General features: G+C 40.3%; 1 protein-coding gene across 4 annotated transcripts in view; it reads left to right on the plus strand.

Annotated features, from left to right (window-relative positions):
- rab11fip4b (RAB11 family interacting protein 4 (class II) b) overlaps positions 1 to 25,433 on the plus strand; it is a 60,926-nt gene that overhangs the window by 4,781 nt on the left and 30,712 nt on the right. For 2 of the 4 annotated variants that reach the window (XM_084345579.1, XM_084345580.1), the window contains exons 2-3: positions 445 to 532; positions 2,742 to 2,821. In XM_084345579.1, the coding sequence (XP_084201705.1) occupies positions 445 to 532; positions 2,742 to 2,821 (168 nt within the window). Of the gene's footprint in view, positions 1 to 444; positions 533 to 2,741; positions 2,822 to 23,972; positions 24,459 to 25,433 lie in introns of those variants that run through there. The other 2 variants (XM_084345581.1, XM_084345582.1) reach the window with 1 other exon arrangement.

A 25,433-nucleotide genomic window follows, 5' to 3' on the forward strand; every position in this document is an offset into this window, starting at 1 on the left:
CAACTGTCTACACACCCAGTTGGTGTTTGTTAAAAAAAAATATATATATTGGCTAATTTTTTAAAAATCCGGCCAAAGATCCATGCTATACGAAGATCTGACCGATGAAAATGTTTTGTCGCACTTGACAGATTTTTGGGTGCATGTGTGACCAAAATTGGTCCCTGGAGCCCTGATATTGCAAACGAAAAAGGAAAAAGTTTTTGTACAACGAATTTCTGTCTCCATTGTATGTATGATGTTACCGTAACATAAACACTCGTACAAAAATGTGAAAAAAAATAACCAGTCCTTCACAGGATATTTATTAATTGCTCTGCAGGACCTGTTTTGTGCTGCAGGGAAAAGTATAACCCATTCATAATTTCATTTAGTGTGCATGAACAGAGCAGAAATGTGTTTGTGCTCTGATAGCCTTCGTGGCGTCTCTGTACTTTTCCACAGGTGAAGAAGTTGGCAAAATGTCTGGACCCCGACTGTCATGGGAGGATCAACTTCAAAGACTTCTGCCGTGGTGTCCTCACCATGAAAGGTTAGAATGAGCTCAAATGTTTCTCCTGAGTACATGATATACTTTCTGTATTTGTTTATGTGTGTGTGACTGACTGCTAGAAGTAAATCATGAAAGATGATTCTAGTTGCAGTGCAGAGAATTAATAGTTTAAGAGTTGCACATGTTGTGTTGGTATAGAGAACATTTTGTGAGGGTGTAACTCGCAGTGTTTTTCTCCCGTTTACTGTAGCTTTGGGAATAATTTAGAATTGGCTACACTTCTATTTCTATGAACTCAAAGTACTGCAATCATCAAAAACATTTTCAGCAGTGGCATCATTCTTTATTATTGTTTAAATACATTTTCCTGTTTGTCTCCTGTTAGTCATTTCTCAAGTAAGTAAGTGAGAAGGATTGTTTGTTTTTATAACTGGGATGAACCAGCATTTTGCTTTGATATAATACTGTCACTGTCAATCTGTCAGACAGTGAGACAGCACCAGCGCCCTCATCAAGTGAATGCCGGTCCGTTCGCTCTTGTTTTACCTCGGTGTCTATCGCTCTCCTTCTCGGTCATCTTTCCCTTCTCCATCAGCGGGAAGCTTTTCTTTTGCGGTGTAGAGTTATTCCAGTCGTTGTCTGACCTCGGGATAGATACCGTGACACAGTGCCCCTTTTCTGTTTTGGCTGATGTGCTTTCTTTCTGCATTACTTCATTTTTCCGTGAAAGCCCGGTGGCAGACCGATTAGCATAGTGATAGTGTGACTTATAAGCAACCAATCTATATGCGGATGCTGTCATTTTTCTACAGCCATTACACTGTGCAATATTTACCTTAGAGAGATAAATTAAAGCAAACAAGTTGCTTATGCCAACTCATCTTGGCATTGATCTCAGTTGGTATTCTGCACCGACTGATATCTCTGTTAAAGCAGGGCAGATTATCCACTACAGTGGACCCAGGCCAACCAGGACACAGGAAGGGACAGAGCCTGGATACTCCCATTTAGTTATTATGGAGTAAATTGGGTTTAGAGGGTCAGGTAATGATCTGCTACCTCTATAGAGAATTATCCCCTGAATCTGCAGCTCCCTTCAGCGCTGCAGAGCTTTCTACGGACTTTCAGCTCATTGTTAATGGTCCGGTCCACAACTTCACTGTTTTGGTTCATTGTCACCGCTCTCACAGCCACAGCAGGCAGCTGTTTTTTACTACAATCAATCTAAAACCCACTGTAGACTTCCTGCTTGGTACCAAACAGCAGACAGACGAAGCTGGCTGGTGAACACATTGGAGCGTTAAGCAGCTAAAGAGCCAGATATTTCCCGCAGGAGTTAGTTGTGGTGTTTTCACAATACTGCAATTTCTAAATTTGATACAATACCTTTAAAAATATCCATATTCAATACCATTTTCGATTTATAGTTTTTTAAACTATTTTAAATATTCAAAATCGACATGTGATATGTTGATATTTTGATGGACCTAGTTGGTAGAGACCAGAGACACATCTCCAAATGAACAATAATGTTGCACCATAACTATTGGATGTTGAAATGAGCAACTACTTTCAAATAAGTTCAGCTTAAAAGGTGATGATATGTCAATACTGTGGTCAAAGCTTGTTCCCACCATGCTGAAGTGGCCTAAAAATCTGTCAGTGCAACTTTTAAGAGAAAGTTTTCATTCCATACATCAGTTTATTGGGCATTTTGCTGGAGAAAGTCTGGCATATTTTACCTCATGTCAACTCTGTCAACCCTCCCCGTGGTGCAACTTCACAACTGCTTTCCTGTGTGTCTCTCAACAGATTTGAGTTCTTTAATAATAGAGTGGTTTCAGAAATTACGCCACTTATCTGCAGTCTACTGCAAGTTTTATCACAGGGAGTGCTTGTTCCTTTGTCCTGATATTGACCCACTGTTTTTTGAAGTGTTTTGGGCGTATCAGAGAAAAGCTGCTACTGCTACTTTCCTAAATCACACTGGAGAGTCTGGTTGTTGGGGCTTTTCTTCCAGAACACAATCATGTAGAAAATCAAAGTTAACTTGTACTTTACCAGTGATATATAGTGCCTTTTTCTACTTTCTTCCCTTTTAAAATTTGCTATTTGTTTGTGTCAACAAATATGTTATGTGTTTAGCAGCAGCATGTACACTTGCTGCATCTTGGATAGGAAATGATTCATTGCTCTGCAGAATCTCAGACAGTCTGAGAAGAGTCATGCATGCTGTTTTGCTTTGCAGGTTATGTCGGGATCATCAAAAAGAAAAGTGTGGCACAGTTCATCAGAGGGCCGCATGAAACGGCTAAGAGTTTCTATCAGGTATGTTTTTTTAAAGTGCGTAGTGTGTGCGTGTATTTTTACACGCCCGCAATTCCTGAAATGTCTCACCCCCAACCACCGTCTCTTTTTCTCAACTGTCTGTCTTGACTTGACACTCATATGATCTCCGCCTAAACTACATTAAGACAGTTATGGCTGTATTCATTTTGTGCTGATTACTACCAGCAGTGCTAGACATGAGGTGACTAGCAGATTAATTGTAATACAGCCAGAAAGTCCTTGACAGCTTCCCTTTAAACTCCCTCTTTATTTATTCTTTATTTTAGTTTTACAGTCCAATTATGCACATGTGAGCAGTTGTTGGAGGGGACTTTGAGCATGATGTAATTTGTTTATACCACAGTTCAGAAGATATGATATGATATCAGTCCCAGGTCCTACAATAATGACACAGGAAATCATTTTCACTAATCAATGGAAGAAAATGTGCTAAGTGCTCATCATTGATAACAGTCAATATCAGTCAATATAGGACGAGTTAGACTGTGTCCTGTAGGCAGTTTGATCATTAATGTATCAGCCATGTTGAGAGTCATAACGCCAGCACCAATACATTAAAAGTCGGTGTTGCATGTACGTCATCTTTCTGTCCACTAGGTGGTAGTGTTGAGCTGCAGATGAAACATATACCGCAGAAACATAGATGACATACCAGGAGCACTTACACAGTACAGTCATCCCAGATGAGTTCTTGGATTAGTTCATTTGTGCTCCTTAATGTCATATTTTGGCTTTTAAGCTCATGGTTAGAAAATAAACAAGTTAAACATAAAGGTTTTCCTCATGTTATTGTCTGCCAAGAAAGTTCCTAAAATTTTCTGTTAGGTTTTTCAGGTGGACGGTTTTTATAGATGTAGTAATTTCATCTTATTGCCACACATTATTGTCTCATTTCTTTTGTTTGAGTCCATCTGACATTTGGGAACGCTGTGATAATTGGTTTGTTACATCATAGTCTGAGAAGAAAGATCCCACAGTGTTACATGTGACATATTTCATGAAGTTCAGCGGCTATCTCTTGGGAAATTTAAAACTTTGTACAATAGCACAGCATTAAAAAGATGGGTACTCTGCATAGCAACAAAGTCAAGTAAATGTCAGCTCAGGGAAGTATAGGGAAGTTAAGAGTCTTTTACTGCAAGTGGTTCAGTATTATGTTTCATTATACCAATGAAGAAGTGCTCTTAAAATATTCACACTGGGTGAAATGCAATACGTTCCCTACCTACTGCGTCTTTGATGGGCGAAACAAAGCGCTTCTCTTTTTTTCAAATGCTGTCTCATTTGTGCACTTCCCTGTGAAACCTGGCCTATAAATTACTTTCTGGTAGCAGTCATACCTTGAAGAGGTGTTTGCTTTCATCGAGATTACTTCTCCCTGTTGATCCATTTCTCCACACAGTGACAGGTAAATGTGATTTGCAGTTGCAGGTATGGGTTTGATTGTCTGAACAAAAATGCACTGTGTTTCAACCCTTGGAAATGTCTTTGCGATGAGAAGGAAATCAGAAATATGCATGTTGTTGCTGTACTGTACAGACTGAGGGTAAATGATGCAATGTGTTTTTGCTACAATTACTTTCAGCTGTTAAAAAGATGATAATTTAAATAAGAAACAATGGAAAAACCTGTTAGTCTAGACTAGACTTTCTGTTTTTTCACAACAGAGTAGAGACTGACAACAGAGTAGGACGACATGAAGACATCTACCGTGAGACTTCTGTCATTTTGTCCATCGCAAATTCTGCCACATCCTTCATACCACATCAACTATTCCCATGACGGGTGTATTAGGCACTCAAAACAAAAGCAATGTATTTCAATACTACAGTAAAAAACTTACTATACTGCTGTGATAGAGGATTTTAGAAGGCTAAAATGAAAAAGATTAGATAGCTAGTTTAATTTTAAACACTCAAACTTGCCAACTTGTCTATGTGAACTATGGAATGCCATTTTGGTCTATATTAAATAAATAGATAAGTAAATAAATATGCCAATGAAATAAATCCTAAAATAAATAAATGAGGAATTATGTATTTAAAGTCCCCTGAAATGAATAAAAGTTTTCCTTTAAAAAAAAAAACTTTTTAAAAATGTTTTTTTAGTTTTAATTGAACTATATTGACTCATTTATACATTCATATTTTAGTTTATTTATGTATTTATTGCCCATTTATGTATATTTGTTCTGGTGTATGTATTTATTTATTTGATATTGACTACATGGCATTCAGTAGAGAACAGCTTAAAGCTGTACAATTCATAAATCATAAATATTTGTGAAATAGCAATTTGGCCAAGTTCACTATCCAAATTGCAGAAGCTGCCATTTTTTGTTAAAGGTCAAATGTGTGACAAAACAGTAATAGTACTGTAGTGCTGTAGAGATGTCCAGGCCTACAAATCTTCTTCTCCAGATGTAAGAAAACATTTTTGTTTGGTACAGACCCCAACAAATGTCACATCACCATAATTTGAATGTTGTTTTCAGTGAAAATGAATATTGTGATGCAAAAATTATCACTCCCAGTCGTAAATCCTGTCACAATTGCAATGTCTGTCAAAATAACCGCAAAATGATTTTTTGTTTTTGTTTTACCATAATGTGCAGCCCTATAACAGCTGTATCCATGTTGAATTAGGTCACATCATAGCGATATGATGAATCAGGGAAGGACACCTCATGACTGATAAGAGCCAATCAGGAGTGATGTTTTGTGTTTGCGTTGTTGTTTCCAAAAGTCTCTTCCAAATGTTTCTGCACATTCAGACTAAAATGCAGCCCTTTCCAAAAGTCTCTGTTTTAGGGATGCTAAAACGTCAGAGTATTTTGGACACTAGGCTTAAACGTACAGTAGCAAAGGTTAAAAATGTGTTAGTGTGGATGTTGCCTAAGTGCTGTTCAAAGTGATGGTAGCTCTGCAGTTGACACTTTACCCGGTCCATATACATAATTCAACTGTTGTAAGATCAAGTTTATCCTGTTGAGATGGTCATTTACAGAGAATGTGGTGAATGGGATCTTCTGTTACAAATATTGTGTTCAACATCAAGGATCTCTTATTTTCACCTTGTTGTTTATCTTTTATTGAACGTTCGCCTCAGGTCAAATAGTCCTCAGCCCTGAACTGCTGCATGAGAAAGCAGCCAGTGCATTTAGACTCACTGGAAGCTGCAGCCAGTCTATGCTGCAGGATTAGTTTCCTGTAGAGACAAGTTACACAAAGTGTAATGTGCAGGTACTTCCTCTGTTCCATCTATCCATCTTGGTCTTTGCAGAGCTTATCTCAGTTTCTTGTAGGAAGGAGTTTTCCTCCTGTGGTGGATGGAGATAACGTGAAACTAATATCAGCTATTTAACCTTCTCGCTGATAGCAGCCACTTTATTATCAGCCATTCAGCCTACTGGAGGTCTTTTGTAAACGTCTCGTTATCTCATTTTCCCATTAGACAGTGGCCTCTCTCTCTTTTGCTGGGTAAAATATGTGTTGCATATTTTTTGTAATGATATTTATGACCCGTAAAAATTCAGTTGAGTAGTATGAGTGCTGTGGTGTCCAAATGTGGAAAAAATGTTCTGGGGTGTGTGTGTGTGTGTGTGTGTGTGTGTGTGTGTGTGTGTGTGTGTTACCAGCCCAAGAGAGAGAAGAGAGAGGGCGTAAAACAGGAGGAAAGGTGAGAGGTGTCTCATTATTGCAAGAGACGCTTTAGGAGAGGATTTATTAGCTTGCTCTCGCCTGCAGCTTAGGTACACACACATACACATACACAAGTATACCAGTACCAGGGAAGACTCAGCATGGCCAAGGCAGGTGCTGGAATGAATTTTGGCATGGAGCAAAGATGGATTACAATGGTGGACTAAGCAGCTGGGAGGATACATCCTGTGTGTGCGTGAGTCTGTGCGCGCGCCTATGTGTGTGGAGATGTTGTGGCCTAGATGCTCTGCTCCAGATAAAAAAAGACAGGGATAGCATGATCAATAGGAGAACGGATGAATGATGCATTTTATGGACTGAAACAGCAGAAAAAGATTAACATCTTTGTAACTTGAGCTTAAATCAGCCAGATATTCTTGTTGATAGTTGCAGCAGCTGCCTGTGGATCTATTGTCCTCCCTGCAGTGTTCACAGACAAATGCTCCTCCATGTGAATCCCTCAGAAATGTTTCATGACTCGCATGTGAGCGACTGTTCGTTCTCTTTGTTCTCTAAAAGGATGAAGCGACAAGCTGTATCACTGACACATGACCACATTATAAAGTTGTAATGGTGAACATGTTAGCAAGCAGTTTGCATAGGGAGCTACATTAGCATTCATATTTAGTCATGTATTTGGCTACCAGATAAATGTAATTTCAATATTCACTCTGGTTTTTAGCTTGGTTTTTGGTCACCAGCAACCCTGAGGGAAATATCCAGCTGCTTAGCTGCAAAATGCTTCACTATGTTAACCAGATAGTCGCTGACAACATGTCTGTGTAAGGTGTTATAAGGTGTATGTGTGAGCAGCATGTTAGCAGAGCAAGTATAGTCTTAGTCTTAGTCTGTCAGGGTTCCCGTGAGTCGTTGAAATTCTTGAAGGTTTTTGAATTGGAGGGAAAAAATCAATGCCTTGAGAGTTTTTTAGAATATACATAAATAGACATGGGTCATTGAAATTGTACATATTTTGAGCAAGAATAGAAATTGAAGGTCTTTTAATATTTTAACTGTTGTCTGGAAGTAATTAACCTATATCCGTATCTCAAACTATGCCATGTTAGACCCTTATATTTGAGGGATTTGGGCCTGGAAAGTCCTTGAAAACTTCTGGTGTTGGGACCGTGGTCTTTGTCGACACAAGATGTGTTCAGGCACAGTATTGAGTGTCGGTAACCCACAAGTTGACAGCGAGTGAAATGCGAGCTGTTACTCCTCATGTGTAGACACACTAACTTTTCTGCTGTGTGGTGATGGGCAGATGTGTTTATCAGAGCTTTTTTGCTGAAAACAGCTGTCGTCTGCCGCTTGAAACAAGATGCAAGTGGTGTGAGTAAGTGAAAACAGAATTTAATTAGATTCAAGTGAAAATATTTTAAGCACGACAACTCACAATTCTTTTACATACAAACCTAAGAAACTAATCTAAAAATACAATCGTATCGAGTCAATGCGAATAAATTAAATAACTTTGTCTGCCGAAATTAAGTATTGCTGTTATGTATAATACTGAAATTTGATGTGAACATAAAGTCAAGTGTTTTGAGTGAAGGTTACACACATCAGGTTGTTGCTGTAAAACCAAAACAAGCTCATTGAGTTGGGGGAATAGCACAATTAGGAGATAATAATCTGTGGGGGTTTTCACTATATGTGAGCTTTTTTTATAGTACACATTTGAGCCATTGTTCATTTGAAATCATTGATTAATGCATTTTAAGTAAGAGAACCTGTTTAATGTTGTATTGTTACTCCAAAACATCGGGAAACAACATTTACCAGGCAGGGAGTTGTCACCACATTAAAGGACTTACACATCTGCAGTGATAATGCTTGTAGATTATTATTTTGTGCCAGCTAATACAAATTTCTCCTACTCTACATGCTCAGGTCAATTACATTTAATTAATCCCTTTAGAGTCAGTTGTTACCGAGTACGGGGTTTAATCCCAAAGTTGGGAATTAAATCTAAGATGCGGGCGTTAAAAGGAAATTAGAATAGTAACATTTTAGGTTACTAATGTCTTTTTAAAATGCGTATTAATGCACAACAGTGTACGACATTTTGCAACTAAATCTTTCACATTTTAGTCTAATATCCCTGCACACCCAGTGTGAGCTTATTATAAGTCCCACATACACCAGTCCTTAAGCAGCAGGGAACCTCATAGACCCTGATCCTGAAAATATGTGAAAACTGCGTGTTGGCCCAGATTTACTCCGCCGCTGCAGATAAATAATCAATAATTTACTCCTCATTTGTCCTCACATGGAGAGATGTTAATTTCTTCTCCTCAGAGTTTCCAACAGGTCAGAGGAATCATCTGAGCTCTGTGCCTCTAATCTGCTTTCCTGTCAAAGCTCGTTGACGCTTTCCCTGTGTGTTTTCTTCATCTCTTGCTTATTTCGTTCAATCTCAGTGCTCTTAGTGAACACAGGTGCTCCCTAGGTTATCGTCAGACTGTTTTGTTTTTGTGCACGTATGTGTTACAGCTATAGAAGTGGGGTTTGCAGGTCAGACACAAGCACAGAAATATTAATCTTGTCACCCTCTGCTCTATTTCTGTCCCCCCTCCTCTGTTTGATATATATTGTTGTGCAGAGCACATCTCTTTATATTTTATCCATCACTCCCCAGTGCTCCTTTTTCTAGAATTTCCTTTCATCCAATACTTAATTTCTCTTGCCGCTATCCACTCATTTCCTCCCCCCTTTTGCCTGTCTACATCTTGCGCCCCCTTCCTTTGATTTCTCCCTCTTTTCTCACTTCCGTCATCCTTCTTCTCCCTCCTTTCACATTGGCACTTCACATGAACAGTGAGGAGGAGATTGCTCTGCCAGCCTCTGCAGTCATTTCATGGTCTGATTAAAGAACTGAGACGGGGAGGGAAAGCAAGGCAGAGAGGCGAGAATCGAGATGAACGTCAGGAGAGAGTAATACCGGCGAAATTTGAAGTAAAGAATAACAAAAAGGGGATGAAAAGGGGAACTTGAGAGAGCGAGAGTACAAAGGGCATGTTTGTTTACCATTGTTTGCAAGCATGATGGGAAAATCAGCCAGACGAGCCGCACTGCAGACTCTCTATCTGCCTGTCTGCAACATGAACACTTCCTCATGATAACTATCAGTAAGCCCTCCTCAGAGCTGTGTGTTGTTAATGAAGTGGCTCTATGAGTTTTGCCTAAAGGTCAACATCACTTTGTTTACAATGTATTCATGACTCTGTTCATGCAATTTTCATTAGGCAGTATTCCTAATCAGTCCTTATCACTCAGCAAAGTAGTTAGTACAAATGGCGCATGGTTCATATCTCAGTGTCATTTCATGCAGAATGAATTAATGCTGCTAACTACACTGAATTTCAAACAGCTGCACCCCTTTATGGGGAAATATTATTGATACAAAGTCTGCAGTGTCATTCGATGCCACATCAGAACTTCGTCGTGTTTTCTACTTTATCTGTGCCTTTGCTGAAGAGGAACAACAGCCGCAGTCATTTGTTTACATGACAGTGAGCTCTTGTGGCCATCGTGACTGTCTGTAAGGCACCGCAAACCCTCACAAGGAGGAGGTCATGGTTGGCGGTTAGGCTTACAGAGTGTGTGAGTTTGACAGGAGGGACAACTTCTCACTTCCTGTTTCCGACCAACAGTCAAAGTTAGTTTCTTTCAACAATGACCACGGTCTTTCCCTTACCTTAAAAAAGATGTTTTGGCACCTAAACCTACCCAAGGGAGCAGAGAAAAGTCATGAATAATTACTCATAGTCATCATCATTATAAGTGTTTCGGAAAGCACTGGCAAATGATGTTATCCTATTGAATGAGGCATTAAATCTGCAACTTTAAAGTTAGTTTGCCATCCAAGAAGAAGATTAAGAAAAAGAAGACAAGCACACCGTTGTTGCACTCATGACGTCAGACTGACATAGACTAGAGAGCCAAACATGTCGTCACTGGTGTGGAAAGTCCAAAATACAGAGTAAGCAACTTGCAGGTTTTAACACCACAGATCTTATTCAAGCTGTGGAATATTAAATCATAGGCTACATCATTGCTCACTAAATCTGAACCTTTGTCTTCCTCAGGTGTGCATAAACACCATATCGGGAACTTCTAAGAAATACAAAAATATGAAATTATCAGTATCGGATGAACAAAATCCATATCAAGCTTCATCCAAGCAATTAATAATATGTATTAGAAAATTAAAAGACATGTTGTTTTTAGTTTATACCCTGACTACGATAAGATACTCTAAATTGGATAAATGGAGTCTTTCACTAACTTTTGATGAACCGAAAACCAGGCTAGAGATTACAAACGTACAGTATGAACTTGTCTAATGCTTTCAAAAGTCTTCTTAGCCGGATGTTTTGCAGGAATATTGATCTGCTTGCATCAATTGATCTGTTAAAATATTCCATATTTTCTCTAAGAATCTAAGAACAACTCTACAGTGAAATCCAATTGTGTCAGATCTTTGATGAAGATTGTAAAGGCTTCAGTTCTGTGTATACATGTATCTGTGCATGTTTTATGTTTATGGCACACATGTGTATGTGTGAACGCCTGCAGGCATGTGATGTTTGGACAATCCAGAACCAACATGATGAACTTTCTGGCCACATTAAAAGCCACAGAGCTGACTGAGAGTGCCGCTGACAGCCATGGAAACCTCAAGATATGTGATGCCACATTGTGAACCATCTGGTGTGATCTGATGTGATGGCAAATTCTGACAAGCTGTCTTTCAGATTAACCATTTTTCTTGTGATCAGAGGACAGTGCCGGCAGTGTGAGCCTTTTCTGTGATGTCTGCTGATAACCCAGACCCTTCCCAGCTGCTGCGGTTAATGTCATTTGGAAGTTTCATTTTAGACAACTGTCATCAGATGTTGAAGTACGGAGGACTAGAGACAGCGTTACATTGCTTGAGGACGTTCCTGCAGCAAACATTACACATCATTTTCAAAATATGCAGTGTGTGAGCACAGCAGCAAAATATTTCTGAGGGTTTAGGGAAATGTTTGTACTTACAGAATTACAAATATCTGGGACGTAGTGTCACGTAGTGTAATCTGAATGTGATTCAATCTGTCATCTAGCCCCCTCGATAGCAATTCATTAGACACAATGATTTTAATATTTTAATGGTTGCATTCAGGTAAAAAAAAACACAACATGTAAATTGAAAGCTGTAACTTTGTCATGAAATGTTTGCAGACCTGATGGTAAATTAGGAAAGCAGTGATTTTGTACGAATTTGCTCTATTTTTTGTGATCAGTGTAAATATTATTATTTATTTATACAACAATTGGATCATATTCAAGATATATGTTACCTGTGGGCAGTTGCACATGCACTCCCACTTCAGTACGCAACTAACAAATAGCTACAACAATTATTTGTTGTAACACATCAGATGAACTACTTTTTTCGTGCATAAGTCGACCCTTATTCTTATGCATCCAAGCTGAGTTCGATACAGAACTATGTAGAAATGTATAGGAGGGTGTAGTATAATTAAAATGACGTAGAACAAGAAACACTGAGACCAGAATGGCATTTATAACAGATAGAAGTATATAACTTGCTTTAGCAATATATATTGTGTACACAATTCATTTGACTACTGCATAATACAGTACAATGATTAAGGTACGGTAGCATTTGAACCATGGTCAGTAAGAGGAGCGTATCATGTGGATTAACTAGCTGAAAAGGAGGCAGAACAGGAAAAAAAAGGAAAAAGATTAGAGATGGACAAAGAGAAAGAACAGAAGAAGAGCCAGAAGAGTCAGATAAGCAGCACCTTTTATCTAATTCATTAATGGGTGAGCCATTTGGCCTGTGGTTGTGAGTGACGGGGCCTATTAGTGAAGGTGACACTCGTCAGGCCTCACTTCTAAATCAGTCACTGGCCTTTCTCTTTTCAGATGGAAAGAGGAACGAATGATGTGGTCAGGACGAGCCAGAAACAAGCTTAGTGGGGTTTGTCTTGCTCAGAAAGATAAACATGGTGTCTTCAGATCCTGAAAAAACATGACTGAAGATCTTAAAAATCCTCGATTCAACATTCATTTTCATTATGTTATTCCTCAAGATTTGTAGTATTGCTAAGCCTCATGGTCGCTTGTAATAATAGTTTATTCTTCACTGTTGCCTTTGAGTCTTACATTATTTGAAGCTATCTGATGTAGATTTGATCTGGAGCTCTCTGAAACAGAGAGTCCATCTGCATCTCCTGAATTTGAAACAACTCATGTCGTCACATGTACAAACTGTAACCGTAATGCAGCTGTGTGGAAAACCCATCGATCACAGTGCTGCAGAAGTTTGCACAGCACCCTTGAGAAAAGCAGCCAGTCGACCCAATATTGTGTAGTTGCAAATCATTCTGGCTCTGTTCAAGGATCAATAGATAGTATCAATAACAAAAATTGCAGCGAGGTGTTCTGGTGTGCAGGCGGCTGCAACACTCAAGGACAGTTGTTATGTTTGTCATTTTTTATGCTCATATTTGACAAAAAAATACCATTAAAAAATATTTAGTGCAGAATATGCTCATTACTGTTACTATTGTCTCAGTTATACATCAGATTCTCAGAGGATTGGAGGATGCACACACAATAGGCTGACTGGAAAGGAAGGGAATTACATGTTGTTGATTTTTTGGACGAGCACAAGCATTGCTGCCTCACAGTTTCTGGCACCGATGTGTTTGGCTTAGTTGGTTAATTAAAGTTTTGAAAGACTCTCATACACATACAAACACACACACACACAAACACACACACAAACATACACACAGACACACACATACACAGAGAGTCTGGAATAGAGACAAGGCCCAGCAGAGTCCCACCAATGACAGTCAAGGACACACCGCCACCGAGCAGACATGATTATCCTGTAACTGCGCGGCTATAAGGGCGGACTGCTAATGAACAGAAACATCATTCGTTCACCCTGAGACCCTCCCTCTCTCTGCTTCTCTCCCTCTTTCTTTCTCTCTCCATCTTTCCCACACATGAACATACAAATTGCCTTTCTCCCATGATCTCATTGGACAGCTATGGCCATGAATCTTTAGCACGACTCACTCTCACTCATTTCTCTTGCACTGTCCAGTTCTTCAGTTTAATGTTTACGCATATATGTTCTTTACGTATACAGCAACCCTGTTATTTTGCATTAATAATCTCATACTATTGTTGACCGCCTCATCTTGCCACTTCTCTCTTTCTCTCCCTTCACTGTCGTCATGTCTTTGCGGGGCATCAAAACACACGGAAACACACACAAATTCAGTAATCATCTTCCAACTTTCTGATAGATGATGCTTTTCATTGGCGTTTGATTACCTCTGTGTCCTGGGGGTGTTTACTTCTCTGTTATTCAAAACAGAGTTGCAATATTGAACAAGTTACAAACTCCACTAAAGGGGCTTAAAATCTTTTTATAGCAATGTTCATATTGCTGATGTGGGAATATTACATTACCTTACATTTCGAGCTTGAGGCAGTGTTGTGAGGTGGATTCGCTTTTGGAGGAGAGCTGCGATGAATGCGAGCGTGGCTAGAATCAAAGAGGAAGCTGAAGAAGGTGGTTATTTCTGCTGTTCCTCTTCAGCCAGTTATTCTGTAAGTTTTCATGACCTTGTTCTCACTTTGAGCGGACTTTGAGTCTCTCTTTCCATCCCTGTGTGACTGTGTGTGTGTGTGTTGCCACAGGTCCAGACCGTCTGTTGTTGGACAGAGGTCACCTCCTGCCAGGGGCATCTGGGTGGAGAGCATGAAGCATGAGCTTTTACAGACACACACACACATGCACACACACACACACACGTAGACTTGCATATGCTCATTTATTTTGCGTACAGGGAGTTTGTTCTAATACACACAGATATAGTCACAGATAATCAGTAGGCCTCAAAATTTTACCTTTTTTAGAGCTTTTTTTGTTGTTTTCTTTTGCTCTTGCATGTTTTGCCAAAGGGAGAAAATGGAGTTGTACTGTGCAGTCTGACAGGAAATAAGGAGGAGTAGAGAGGTAGAGTTATGGAAGAAAACTACAGATAGCCATGCAATATTGAGATAATAAATGGAATTTATTTTATTACTTGAATTATTCGGCCCAATTTGAAAGGACGTCTTCTCTCTCTACTGCAGTCCTTGCTTTTTGCTTCAGGATGGTGTATACAGACGATAGTGTAGACAGACCCACCAGTTGTTAATCGTTTAGGATCCCTCACCAGCCTCCCAACAGTAAACGTCAATGAGGCTGCGGCACCACTGCTGGGACATTTGCACTGGCAATTGAATGCAATTTTTTTCCTCCTGTGCAACAGAGGAGTATAAGTCAGTTTGCTACCTTCACTGATTTATTTTGGAATAATTTTAGTAAACTCCTCTATGTTTCATTGTACAGGTTATGAAGTAGTTGAAGTATATTGTCATTTAATCTGGAGCACTTATACTATACTTGGTATAAAGAGAGTCTATACAGCACTGTATGTGCTTATGCAGCTGTTCTGTCTATCTTAGGGCGTGCGTGGGTGATCTCCTCTGGCCCTTCCCTTTTTTGATGACACCCCTCTCAACACTTTGCCTTGCCATCACTTTAAGCCGTTGATTTCCAAACAACTTCTCGTTCTGCTTGCGTGCCTCATTCATCGCTCCCCGCACGAAGACATTTACACTGGTAAGAGGCCTTTCTGCAAAGATTGAAGAAGGAAATGTCACATTGCTCAGCGACACTTAATCGTGTGTGAAACTTAAACATGTATCTGACACATTTTTTCACACACGTGTCATATGAAATACCAAATCACACATGTGCATTCAGAAACACACATTTGTCATCGTCAAAGCTGACATTACAGATTGTTGCAGTCCACCACCAAACTCTCAGTCACAGCAGTAGCACAGACTGTGTTATGAGCACAGACTGCTCTGTGTCTTTCTCAGACTGAGTCTGAGTGATGCCTCACTTGAAAGTGTCAGATAGCTGAATCAGTGTGACCAACAGGGTACACTCTCTGTCATTTAGTCTTTGGTTTCCAGCAGAGTCTGTTTTCTTTCCTCTTTTACTTGAGTGGATTTTTCCACTGTTTTTGTTCACAGTTTATGCCGTACTGCCTGTTTTGTAAAGGCTGCAGACAGGAAATTGTACTGTGTCTTTGTGGAAGGCAGAAACAATATAAACCCTGAGCCATCCATCTGCTATGAGTCTTATTAAATAAAATATTTTACTCTCTCTCTCTTGCGTTCTGTACCACTCTCCTCCCTCTCTCCTTAATTTGCTGTCTCTCTCTACTGTTATCTCCCCTGACTAGTGCTGGAGGTCTGCGCTAAGCTCTGCTGTCCGTCTGTCTGTCTTGTTATCCATAATTAGTGTCCGGACCCTGTCTTCCTCCTTTCAAAGTGGATAAACTGAATTGCTTGCAACAGCACTGTTGCCCTCAACCCCTCTCTCTTTCTGCCCCCAAATCTGAGCCAGCATTTTCTTATGTTGCTCAAGGCCAGTGTGTTAAACACTGCAGCCCTCCTCACTACTGGTTCCATTTTCTAACTTTACTATGTATTTACCCTGCTGCTCATGTTTTATTTGGGCCTCGTCTGATTTAATCATTGATTTTTTTCCACCGGCTCTTTAGATCCTCTCTTTCCCTCCATCTTTCGGCAGTTTGTCGTTTCTTTGATCCCCATTTTCTCCTTTGTTTGTCCAACTAACTTTCGATCAGTCCACCCATCTTTTTTCCCTCCAGCGTCACTTTTTCTTTGTTCCTGTCATCTTTTCTCTCTGTTTCTCTCTCTATTTTCTTTTTCTCCCTCATTCGCTTTCTGTTTGTTTAATTAGGTCGCTGATTGTCCTGTGATGTGTGGACTGAATAGAAAAGCTGTCACAGGAGCTCAGTTCTGGATCACTGCCTCCTCCTTCTCTTCTCTTTCTCTCTCTGTCTCTCTCCCTCCCTTTTTTTTGCCTCTTTCACACACGCAAAGCTTTGACATTATGATGTTTTGGTATTGGGTTGCTGAGATATCTACTGAAGTTAGCATGTTAGATATACACACTCCCACTCATGGTTGGAGTCAGGCGCTGCATTTACTAAACTGACTGGAGATGACCTAAACCTTCTGAATTTAGGGGGGTATTTACTGACATGATATTTAAAGGTGCAGCTGTCGGATTCATACCTGTTGGATTCATACTCAAAACTGCTGCTAACTGTAGCTGCTGTTGCCCAGTTAGCACAGGAGCTTTGGACCAGGACAGGATGGGGGTTAGCTGGTTGGCATGCTAACTTAAGTCGATATCTCGGCAAACCAATACCAAAACATCATAATGTCAAAATTTATTTTTCTTTACACTGTTGAGCAAAGTGTAACTAAAATTCTGACGTAGTGCTCCTTTAACAATATGTAAATGAGCACAGCTGGAATTTTAGCTTAAGAAAATAAGACAAAACTTAAACTCACTTTTTTTTTTGACATTTTACATACTAAACAATAATTTTATAGTGAAAATAAGCAGCAGTAATCAATAATAATAATAATAATCAATTGTTAAATTAATCACTAGTTGCCGCACAACATCGTTCTTGTTGCAGCTGTGAGCAGAATGATGAGCAGCGTATGTACTAAGTTTAAAAGGCAATTTCACACGTAAGTGTTGCCTCCACACCACAGGGTTTCAATACAGCCTTAAAGGAAGTTCATGCTTGCACAAACTGTTTCAAAGTGTTTCAGCACAATGGTTTGATAACAAGGTGACGCAAAACAGCCTGATAGCTGGCTCAAATCCTTTTTCCACGTAAACGAGAACTGTGAGTGAAAGAAAGGAGTAGTTTTGGTGTAAATGTTTACCGGGGCTGACTTCCTGTGTCAGCACCCACACTGCTGCACTGCTTTTTGTGCAGCTGGAATAATACTCCAAAATATAACTCTTAGTTTATCACATGCTGAATGGGTTATCACTGGTGTCCTGCTGTGATGTTGATACTGGTTCCAGTGCTTCATGTCTAGTGTTCTGTGAGGTTACAGCTCATGCTTTAGTGCAGTGTGTCTGTTGTGGCACCTTTCAAAAACTTTAAAGAACAAGATGTGAAAGTCTTTAAATGAATGAATGTGTCCATTCAGGAGAAAAGACAAAAACATGTCTGTGAACAGTCGAGGCTTTGAAAATACCGTTTCTCTGTCTCGTTAGATTCAAATTACCTCAGCCACTGCTTGTGTGATCTCTGTGCATCTCTTGTGTTTGTTCATCTCTAAACAAAGTGTGTTTATATTCCATGACCTTGGTCAATAACTCCTTTCACGGTTCAGTGTTTTCCCTCCTGTCTGTCAGGCTAATTAGCAACCGTTGTCTCGTTGCATTGTTTCGGTTCAGCTCACACAGAGTGCCCCCTCTACCCACTGTAACCTTTTGATAAAGGAAGTGAAAACCTCCATTAAACCCTGAACATCCTGCTGAAGCACTTCTTCTTCGGCTCTGAGCTAAAGATACACAGGGGATTTTGATATAATGGTGTTGTAGAAAACTTTATGCAGATAGGAAGAATTCTTTTTGAACTCATTTGTGTTTGTTCCTCTCTCAGCTTCCTATCTCAGCTTTTAATCAGACTGGTATTTGTCTTCCTCACTTTCAATATTGAGTGGTCTCCTGTCCCACTTGTCTCTAAGTGATTTGATAGATGGATGGTCAGGTTGAGTATTGATCGTCAGGCTTTGATCTGTTGTCAATCACCTGTTTTCTTTACCATTCTTTTCTGAAGCTCCTGTTTGTAAGATTTTTTTTGTCTATTTCCCATCTTGTATACATATTGACGCTTTTGGATGGCAGCTGACCGAACCTACAATCCCAAAGCATCACTATTTGTCAAGTTGGGAATGAGACTCAAAAATCAACTTAATCTTACAAATAGGAGCTTTAAAGTGCTACCGAACTTGTCACATTCACCCATTCACATACACATTCATGCACAAATGGGCTGCCAGTTTTCTATCCGAAGCACCCCATGATATTTCTGTGCTCAGACATTCAAGCAGACTGTGAATGGCACCGCCACTGGGAGCAATTTGGGGTTCTTGTCCAAGGATACTGAACATACAGAATATCTTACAACATCATCGATAGGCCTAAAAAGAGAGAAAACTTCAATATACAGTAGAAGCAAAGTTGACATCAGAAAGTTAAACTGAATAAGCTAATTAACTAGGTTTGTCATCGCAACATAGCAATCATTAGCTGAGCACAGCATTGCATTGGCTAATATTTTAAACATTTTAAATATTCAACAGAACCTCCATTCTGCTTTGTCTCACAGTCATGTTGTCAGTAAAAAGGCCTACATTAATCTCCATATATAAGGCATGTTGAGTGACCTATAACTGACCTGTGCATAATGAAGTCACAGACACATCCATCCGTGCCAGTTTGAAATCACACTATGCACTGTTCTCATATGCAGCCCGCTGTCTGTGAAGTACTCTATGTATTACCTTACAGCTGGTATAGATTTGAATTTGTAAGTCAAAAGGCCATATAAAGCTGCCAGAAAAAGAAAAAAGAAAACAATGAGGATTGTAGTTTGCTAAGCTATGTTTCATGTAGCAGGAACCACTGATCGGTTAATGCCCCGTCCATCACAGACCTTGAGGTGTTTACAGGCAAAAAGGGTTTGTACGTGTCTGTGCGTGTCTGCCTGTATTAGTGTGTCTGTCTTTGCCTACTATGCTGAAGTGCATCCCTTCCTTCCTGAGTGGAGTCTTATTGTATTCTGTCATTCATAACTGTGTCAGAGTACATTGTGTCCTTCTATAAACAGATGCATCCTCACCAGTAATCAATACCTCCACAATTGTGTGTGAGTTTTCCCTGCAGGCAACACTAACCCAGTGGCCTGGTTTCACTTATATCCCCGCCATAATGTCAACAACAGATAGAGTCTGGGTCCTGCTGTAGGAAGTGGTGCATCTTTTACATGTTTGACCCGCGGGATTCCTTCTAAATGTTCTCTGTCATCGGATATGTTCATATTTTTATTTCAATTTTATATTTCTAGTCTTTTGTTCTGACTAGAACTGCACTAGCAGGAGATTATATTTCATACATCTATGCAGTACTTCTGCTTTTGCGTGTGTACGCACAATGGTGTAGTATACTGTTGGATGGATTAAGCGCACAAATAAGTTTGAGGAAGTTGAAACTAAATCGCTGTTGATACTCTGTGTTTGGCATTAGAGCTGAAGGGTTTTATGATAAAAAGTGCTTCCTGATGAAGAGAAATGAATCCCTCACTGCTCTGGGTGCCTGATATGGGGCAGCCCCTTCACTCTGAAACCTCTTCAAACCTAATACATGTGTATAGATCCTGTTTGTGCATGTGTGAGAAAAAAAAAATGGAATTAATAGAAGTGCCTTCTTCTTCCTCTTTGGATCCCTGCTCCCATCAGATTGATCTTTTACATTTTTCAATCGCACATACTGAAAATAATTTATTCATAGTTTCACTTTTTCTGTCAAGCCCTGCAAACTCAAGATAGCAACAGAAATGATGCTGCACATTTCAGCCCTTTCAATCTTTCTCTCACTCACTCACGCTGCCTGACCCTCTCAGTGCCTCCACTGCCTACATTGTCATTAAAATGAATGTCACATAGTTGTGCAGTTAATGTTTGCATGCTGTCAGATCTCAGGCTCTGCAACAGATACTCCTTGCAACCCTAAACCCTAAATTACGTGTATTTATCAATTAACACAGAACATACACATAATTTATAGGCTGTAGAAAAATATAGTAGTCCGATCAGGCCATGCCATGTTGCAGACTGGGGTTATGGAAATCATCGGGGGCGGGAGCACCAAAGGAATTCAGAAGGCTGCAGAATCAGCTGCGGCATGAATACCCGAGGCTGGTGGGATTAAGCAGCCTGAAGACACATGGCAGAACTGCTGATCTCACGGACTGAAATGAAATTCACTCGTGTGTAACAACTAGGCATGAGAAGATATGAAAATCTCATGTCCAACATAATTGCGATTCACGATGTCATCAAGATAATATCATTTAAAATTCTTGAAAATAGCACTAAAACATTGAAATCACGTTAATCTTGCAACAGATATTTTTATTGCATTTTTGTGGAAAACAAACAAAGAGCAATCATAAACCATGAGGTTATCCTGCGCAAATAAAGGTTAAATAAATTTAGGACTGTATGTTAGCGAGCTAGACAGATTATCCTGATAATAACAATTCACCACGATCACCTTATTGTGAGTGTTTTTAATCGCAATCTGCAATTAAATCTTTCTCCTGCCATCCCTAGTAACAACATTGTCACAGGAAATCTGTAGGTTCACGTGTGGAGCGTGCATCCAAATCTCTGCAGATCTTTGCAAGAAGCAGCAGCAGCGTTATTGGCACTCACAGCACTCGACCCAAATAAGCAGCCTACCGACCCACTGCCCCCTAAAGAGTATCCCTGCCTTGTTTTCTTCTGCTTCTTTCCTTATTCTTTGGGGCCTCTCCCTCTCTCGCTCCATCCATCTCTACCCCCACCCTCTTCCTCTCTGTCATTCGTCTTGCTGCATTGCGAACCCCAGCAGCTGGACGAGAATCCCCACAGAGCTGCTTCAGCTGAAACCACACATTTGTTTAATTTTTGTTTTTTTTAACACTTCACTATGTGCACTTAAGGTATATATCTGAAGGTGCTTCAGCCTTGTGTCCATTCAACACCTCCTCTTTGCCACTTAGCCTCATCGCTTTAATACAGCACCTCCCTACTCCATTATACACCATTACAGAAAGTAACGTAATAATGTCGTCCCCTCTCTGAATAGCATTAACATAACTTTGTTAACGATATGTGAAAGCACGTAGTGAAAGCCAGGCCCTTGGTCCGTAACTATGTGTTGCAGTGTGAATGAGGCAGGTAGACATGAATAGAATTGTAAATGGCTTCTTTGAAAGGGGGGAAAGGGGCCAGCCCTCTAACAAATTGCACATAAACAAATAGCCGCAGGCAATTGGCTGAGTCGCTGCCAACATCTTTGAGAAGTGACGGAGAAGAAGAGCAAGAGGAAGGGAGGGAGAAAGAAAACGGTAGGAAGGGTGCATTCCTTCCCACACAATTAGGTTTTATTTGGCTCCCTGAGCTTGGATCATATCTCTTTCCTCCTCTTCGTCTTTCTCACAACCTCTCCCTCTTCATCAGCATCAGGGTGCTCACATCAAGTAGCTCTCTGACACCTACTACATGAGACACAGAGATTGGCTGGCATGCAGAGTATGAGTCATTAAATTAACGCTGAAACACTACAAAATGTGAGCGGAAGAGCAAGAGAGATAACGAGAGATGATACGCTCACTGACATTTTTTTGTAATTTTAGCAGGATGAAGTTTTGGCTCAGCTGCCATCAGCTCTTGCCAGAGGCAGCTGAGTCCAGTCCAAACAAAACAACATATAGCTAGAGATTGTATCATAATTTTGATGACAACATGGGTTAATTAAATTGATGAATTAATCTAAAGTTCTGGTGAGGAGGAAAGACAGTAAGAAGATGAGAGAATCAAAAAATAAAAGCACAGAAGTAACAGAATAATCAAACAGAAGCTGTCATTGTTCTTTTTTTATTTCAAGTGGCACAGAGACCAGAGGGGATTTGTTGTGATGGTAGAGTGTGTGATGATGGCAGAGTGTATGATTTATCCTGTTTCCACAGCATGGCGAACAAGTCCTTCAAATATAAACGAGACAACAGCAATATGAGAGTAAGGGTAGTTCTGAGATGACAATACTAACAGAGTGGATCGTACTGTGCTGACTTCAAGGTTGTTTTCTGTATCTCTGACTGATAACAGAAGCTGGTCAGCCTCTAACTAGAATAGGGCCACTTTTAAAGATCCAAGTGGAGGAGTACAGCAGCTGAAAGGATGATTGAAATGCCCTGTGGAGCTCAGATAAGAGTTGCAAAAGAAATAATGGTAAACATTATGGAGAGCCCACTCGGCTCCTACATTTATGTAAAACTTCTGTGTATTCTTTGAGGAATAACTTATATGCTTAGGGGCCCAACAGTGAGACCTTAAGTACTATGAAATTATTTAGAAATGTAGCAGAAATGGCATAGCAGAGAAAAATGTTGTTTTTATAACATTTATAGCAAGAATAGTTTTGCTTTTTTAAATAGGCTGGTGCAGAGAGTTTCCATTCATCCGTTCTGCACATGAAAGTAAATACAGATCTTTAATTGATCTTGGTTTCACTGATTCATTTAAGTCAATAATCAACTCTTAGAGAAATCAATTACTGCATCAATACAACACATCTAACTGTAGAATGTCAACTATTTAGAAACCATGAAAAAGAGCTTCACATGTACTTTTGTGGCAACCAAAACAAGCTTTATTTCACGGAAGTGAAATATCCGTGATAGGAATAGTTTCTAACCAAGTGGTTTTTGTGGCTAAGCCTAAGCAGAGCATAAGCACAGAGTTGTGACAAGAGAGAAATAGAAAATTCTACCTAAACAGACATAGTACAGTTGCAACATAAAGCAACTCCAGTTTTAACCTACATATGGTTTTGCAGAAACATGCTTATTCCGGTGACTGGGTTGTTAATCTGTCTGATGTTTTCTCAATTACTCAGTTAGTTGTCCATAAAATGTTAGAAAATACTTTGAAGCTGCAGTTTGGATATTTAAGTTGCTTGTCTGTCCAACAGTTGATTATCCAAAGATATTCAGTTTGATAACATAGAAGACTAACAAAACCAACAAATCATCTCAATTAAGAGGCTTGAACCACGGTATTTTTGTCATTTTTGCTTAAAAGATTGCTGTAAAATGAATTCATTATTGAAATAGTTGCCAATTCATTCTCTGTTGATAAATAACTAATCAATGAATTGACCGTTCCAGTTCAAGCTTTCTGTTTGTGCAGATAACATTGCAGACACTAGTGATTTTCTGAACTTGTTTGAAAGTTTTAGGCGAGTGAAATGAACAACAAATGCCTCTAGCTGTTTTGCCATCACCCTGCATGCCCCCTTTTCTCCTTCCTATTGTGACTAACCAGTGTGTCTTCTTCTTTTTGAATCTGCTACATCACTGAAGACAAACTGTTTCAGTTTTAAATGACAGCGCTCACCTCCCTCCCCCTCTCCACAGCCCACACAGACACTGGCCTCTGCTACAGCAGAGCCGGACAGAGAGGCAGGCAGGGCTTGATATGCAAATATAGCCTGAGTAGGCGGCAGCCCAGAGCAGACTGTGCAGCAATGTGAGGGCTCTCGCAAGCCCCGCCCACAGAAGCCAGTTGCTAAGCAACCACCCGCAAAGGGGAGGGAGGGGGAGGAGGGGCCATGAATTCAACAACTGTTGCCTGATCTGAGCCCTCACTGTGTGAATGCGAGTCAGCCGGCGAACCAGTCAGCAAGAGAGGGAAAGTGTGTGAGTGTGAGGGTGTGAGGTCCAGAGTCTGTGTTTGTGTGTGTATCTGTGAGTGTGTGTGCTACAAAGAGAGAGAGAGAGAGGCAGTCGCAGTCTCTGTTGGTGGAGGAGAAACCAGGCAGCCGGTGCAGCAGCGTTTTAAAGTGAACGGTACATCCTGCGCCGCTCCTCTGCCTCTCTTTTGGATTATACCACTAGCAGGGACTCACCCTTTGGACTATCCCGGCGCTTCCTCCTCCTATTGCCTTTGAAGGGAGCACCTGTGTGTGGTGTGTGTGTGTGTGTGTGTGTGTGTGAGTGTGTGGATTGTGTGTGTGTGTGTGAGCCAAGACAAACAGACTTAGCCCTGGTGAACAGGGCGAGTGGATGACTTCAGTGGATGAGGGTTTGGCCGGTGGAAAGAGGGGGACTGCTGACCATGGACTCTCCTCACTAGTAAACGGGGTAAGCAACCAGACTGCACCCAGTCAGCTGGAAAATGGGGATGACGAAAGAATACTTGACAGAATGGGAACAAAACAGAGGATGGACTCAAAGGCGAAAGAAAGAAAGACAGAAAGAGAGGCAGGCTAAAAACACCAAGAAAGCAAAAATAGTTTTTAGTGAAGGGGGGAGACAGGCGAGATCAGCGGCAGCGCAGAGTCCATTGTCCCCCAGTTTGTGTTTGAATGTGTGTGTGTTGCATGCGGGTGACCCTGCCTCACAGCTTCCCTGTCTGTCTTGCTCAGCTGTTGGCGTCTGTGTCATCACTCTGCACCGTCCTGTCTCCTCTGTTCGCTCTCGTCTCCTCCCCGTCTTATCATTTTCTCGGTGCCTCAGTCGCTGGTGGCTCTGTCGCGGTTCACCATCCCTCTGATGGTAATGGGATTAATTGGAAAATCAGGGTAGCTGTAAAGAGAGGGAGTGACAGAGAGGAAGGAGGGAGCAAGAAAGAGAGCGTGATCAAAATAAGTGTGCAGGGAACAGGACAGATATAGCATGGCCAGGTATAGATGGATTGAAAAAAGGAAAAGACAGATGAATGACGTAAAGAGGTTCACTTTGGAAATGTTCTGTTGATTTAAAGTGTAATTCAAGTTATTCTAGTTTAGTTTACTCAGGCCATAGTTCAGAGAAAATAGGGAGGTTTATACCATAACAATCACACTGTGTTTTGAACCAAACACACTGAAAATGTAAGGTGTACTGTTAACATGACACTCACATGACATGGCTTAGAAATTGTGTTTAAATTCATTTTATTTACAACTTAAGATGTTTACAGCCTCAGAAACAGGTTCTTTATATTACCAGAGACATTAAGATGATCTTAAAAAATGCAGCAACAGTGTGCTGTTGCCAGCACAGGAATATAAGCCTTATTAAACATGTGATGTTAACAGTACAACTGTACCTTTTGCACCTTCTAATATTAATTCA

The sequence above is a fragment of the Pagrus pagrus genome, assembly GCF_965226575.1.
Source record: "Pagrus pagrus genome assembly, chromosome: 2".
NCBI classification, from domain to species: Eukaryota; Metazoa; Chordata; class Actinopteri; order Spariformes; family Sparidae; genus Pagrus; species Pagrus pagrus.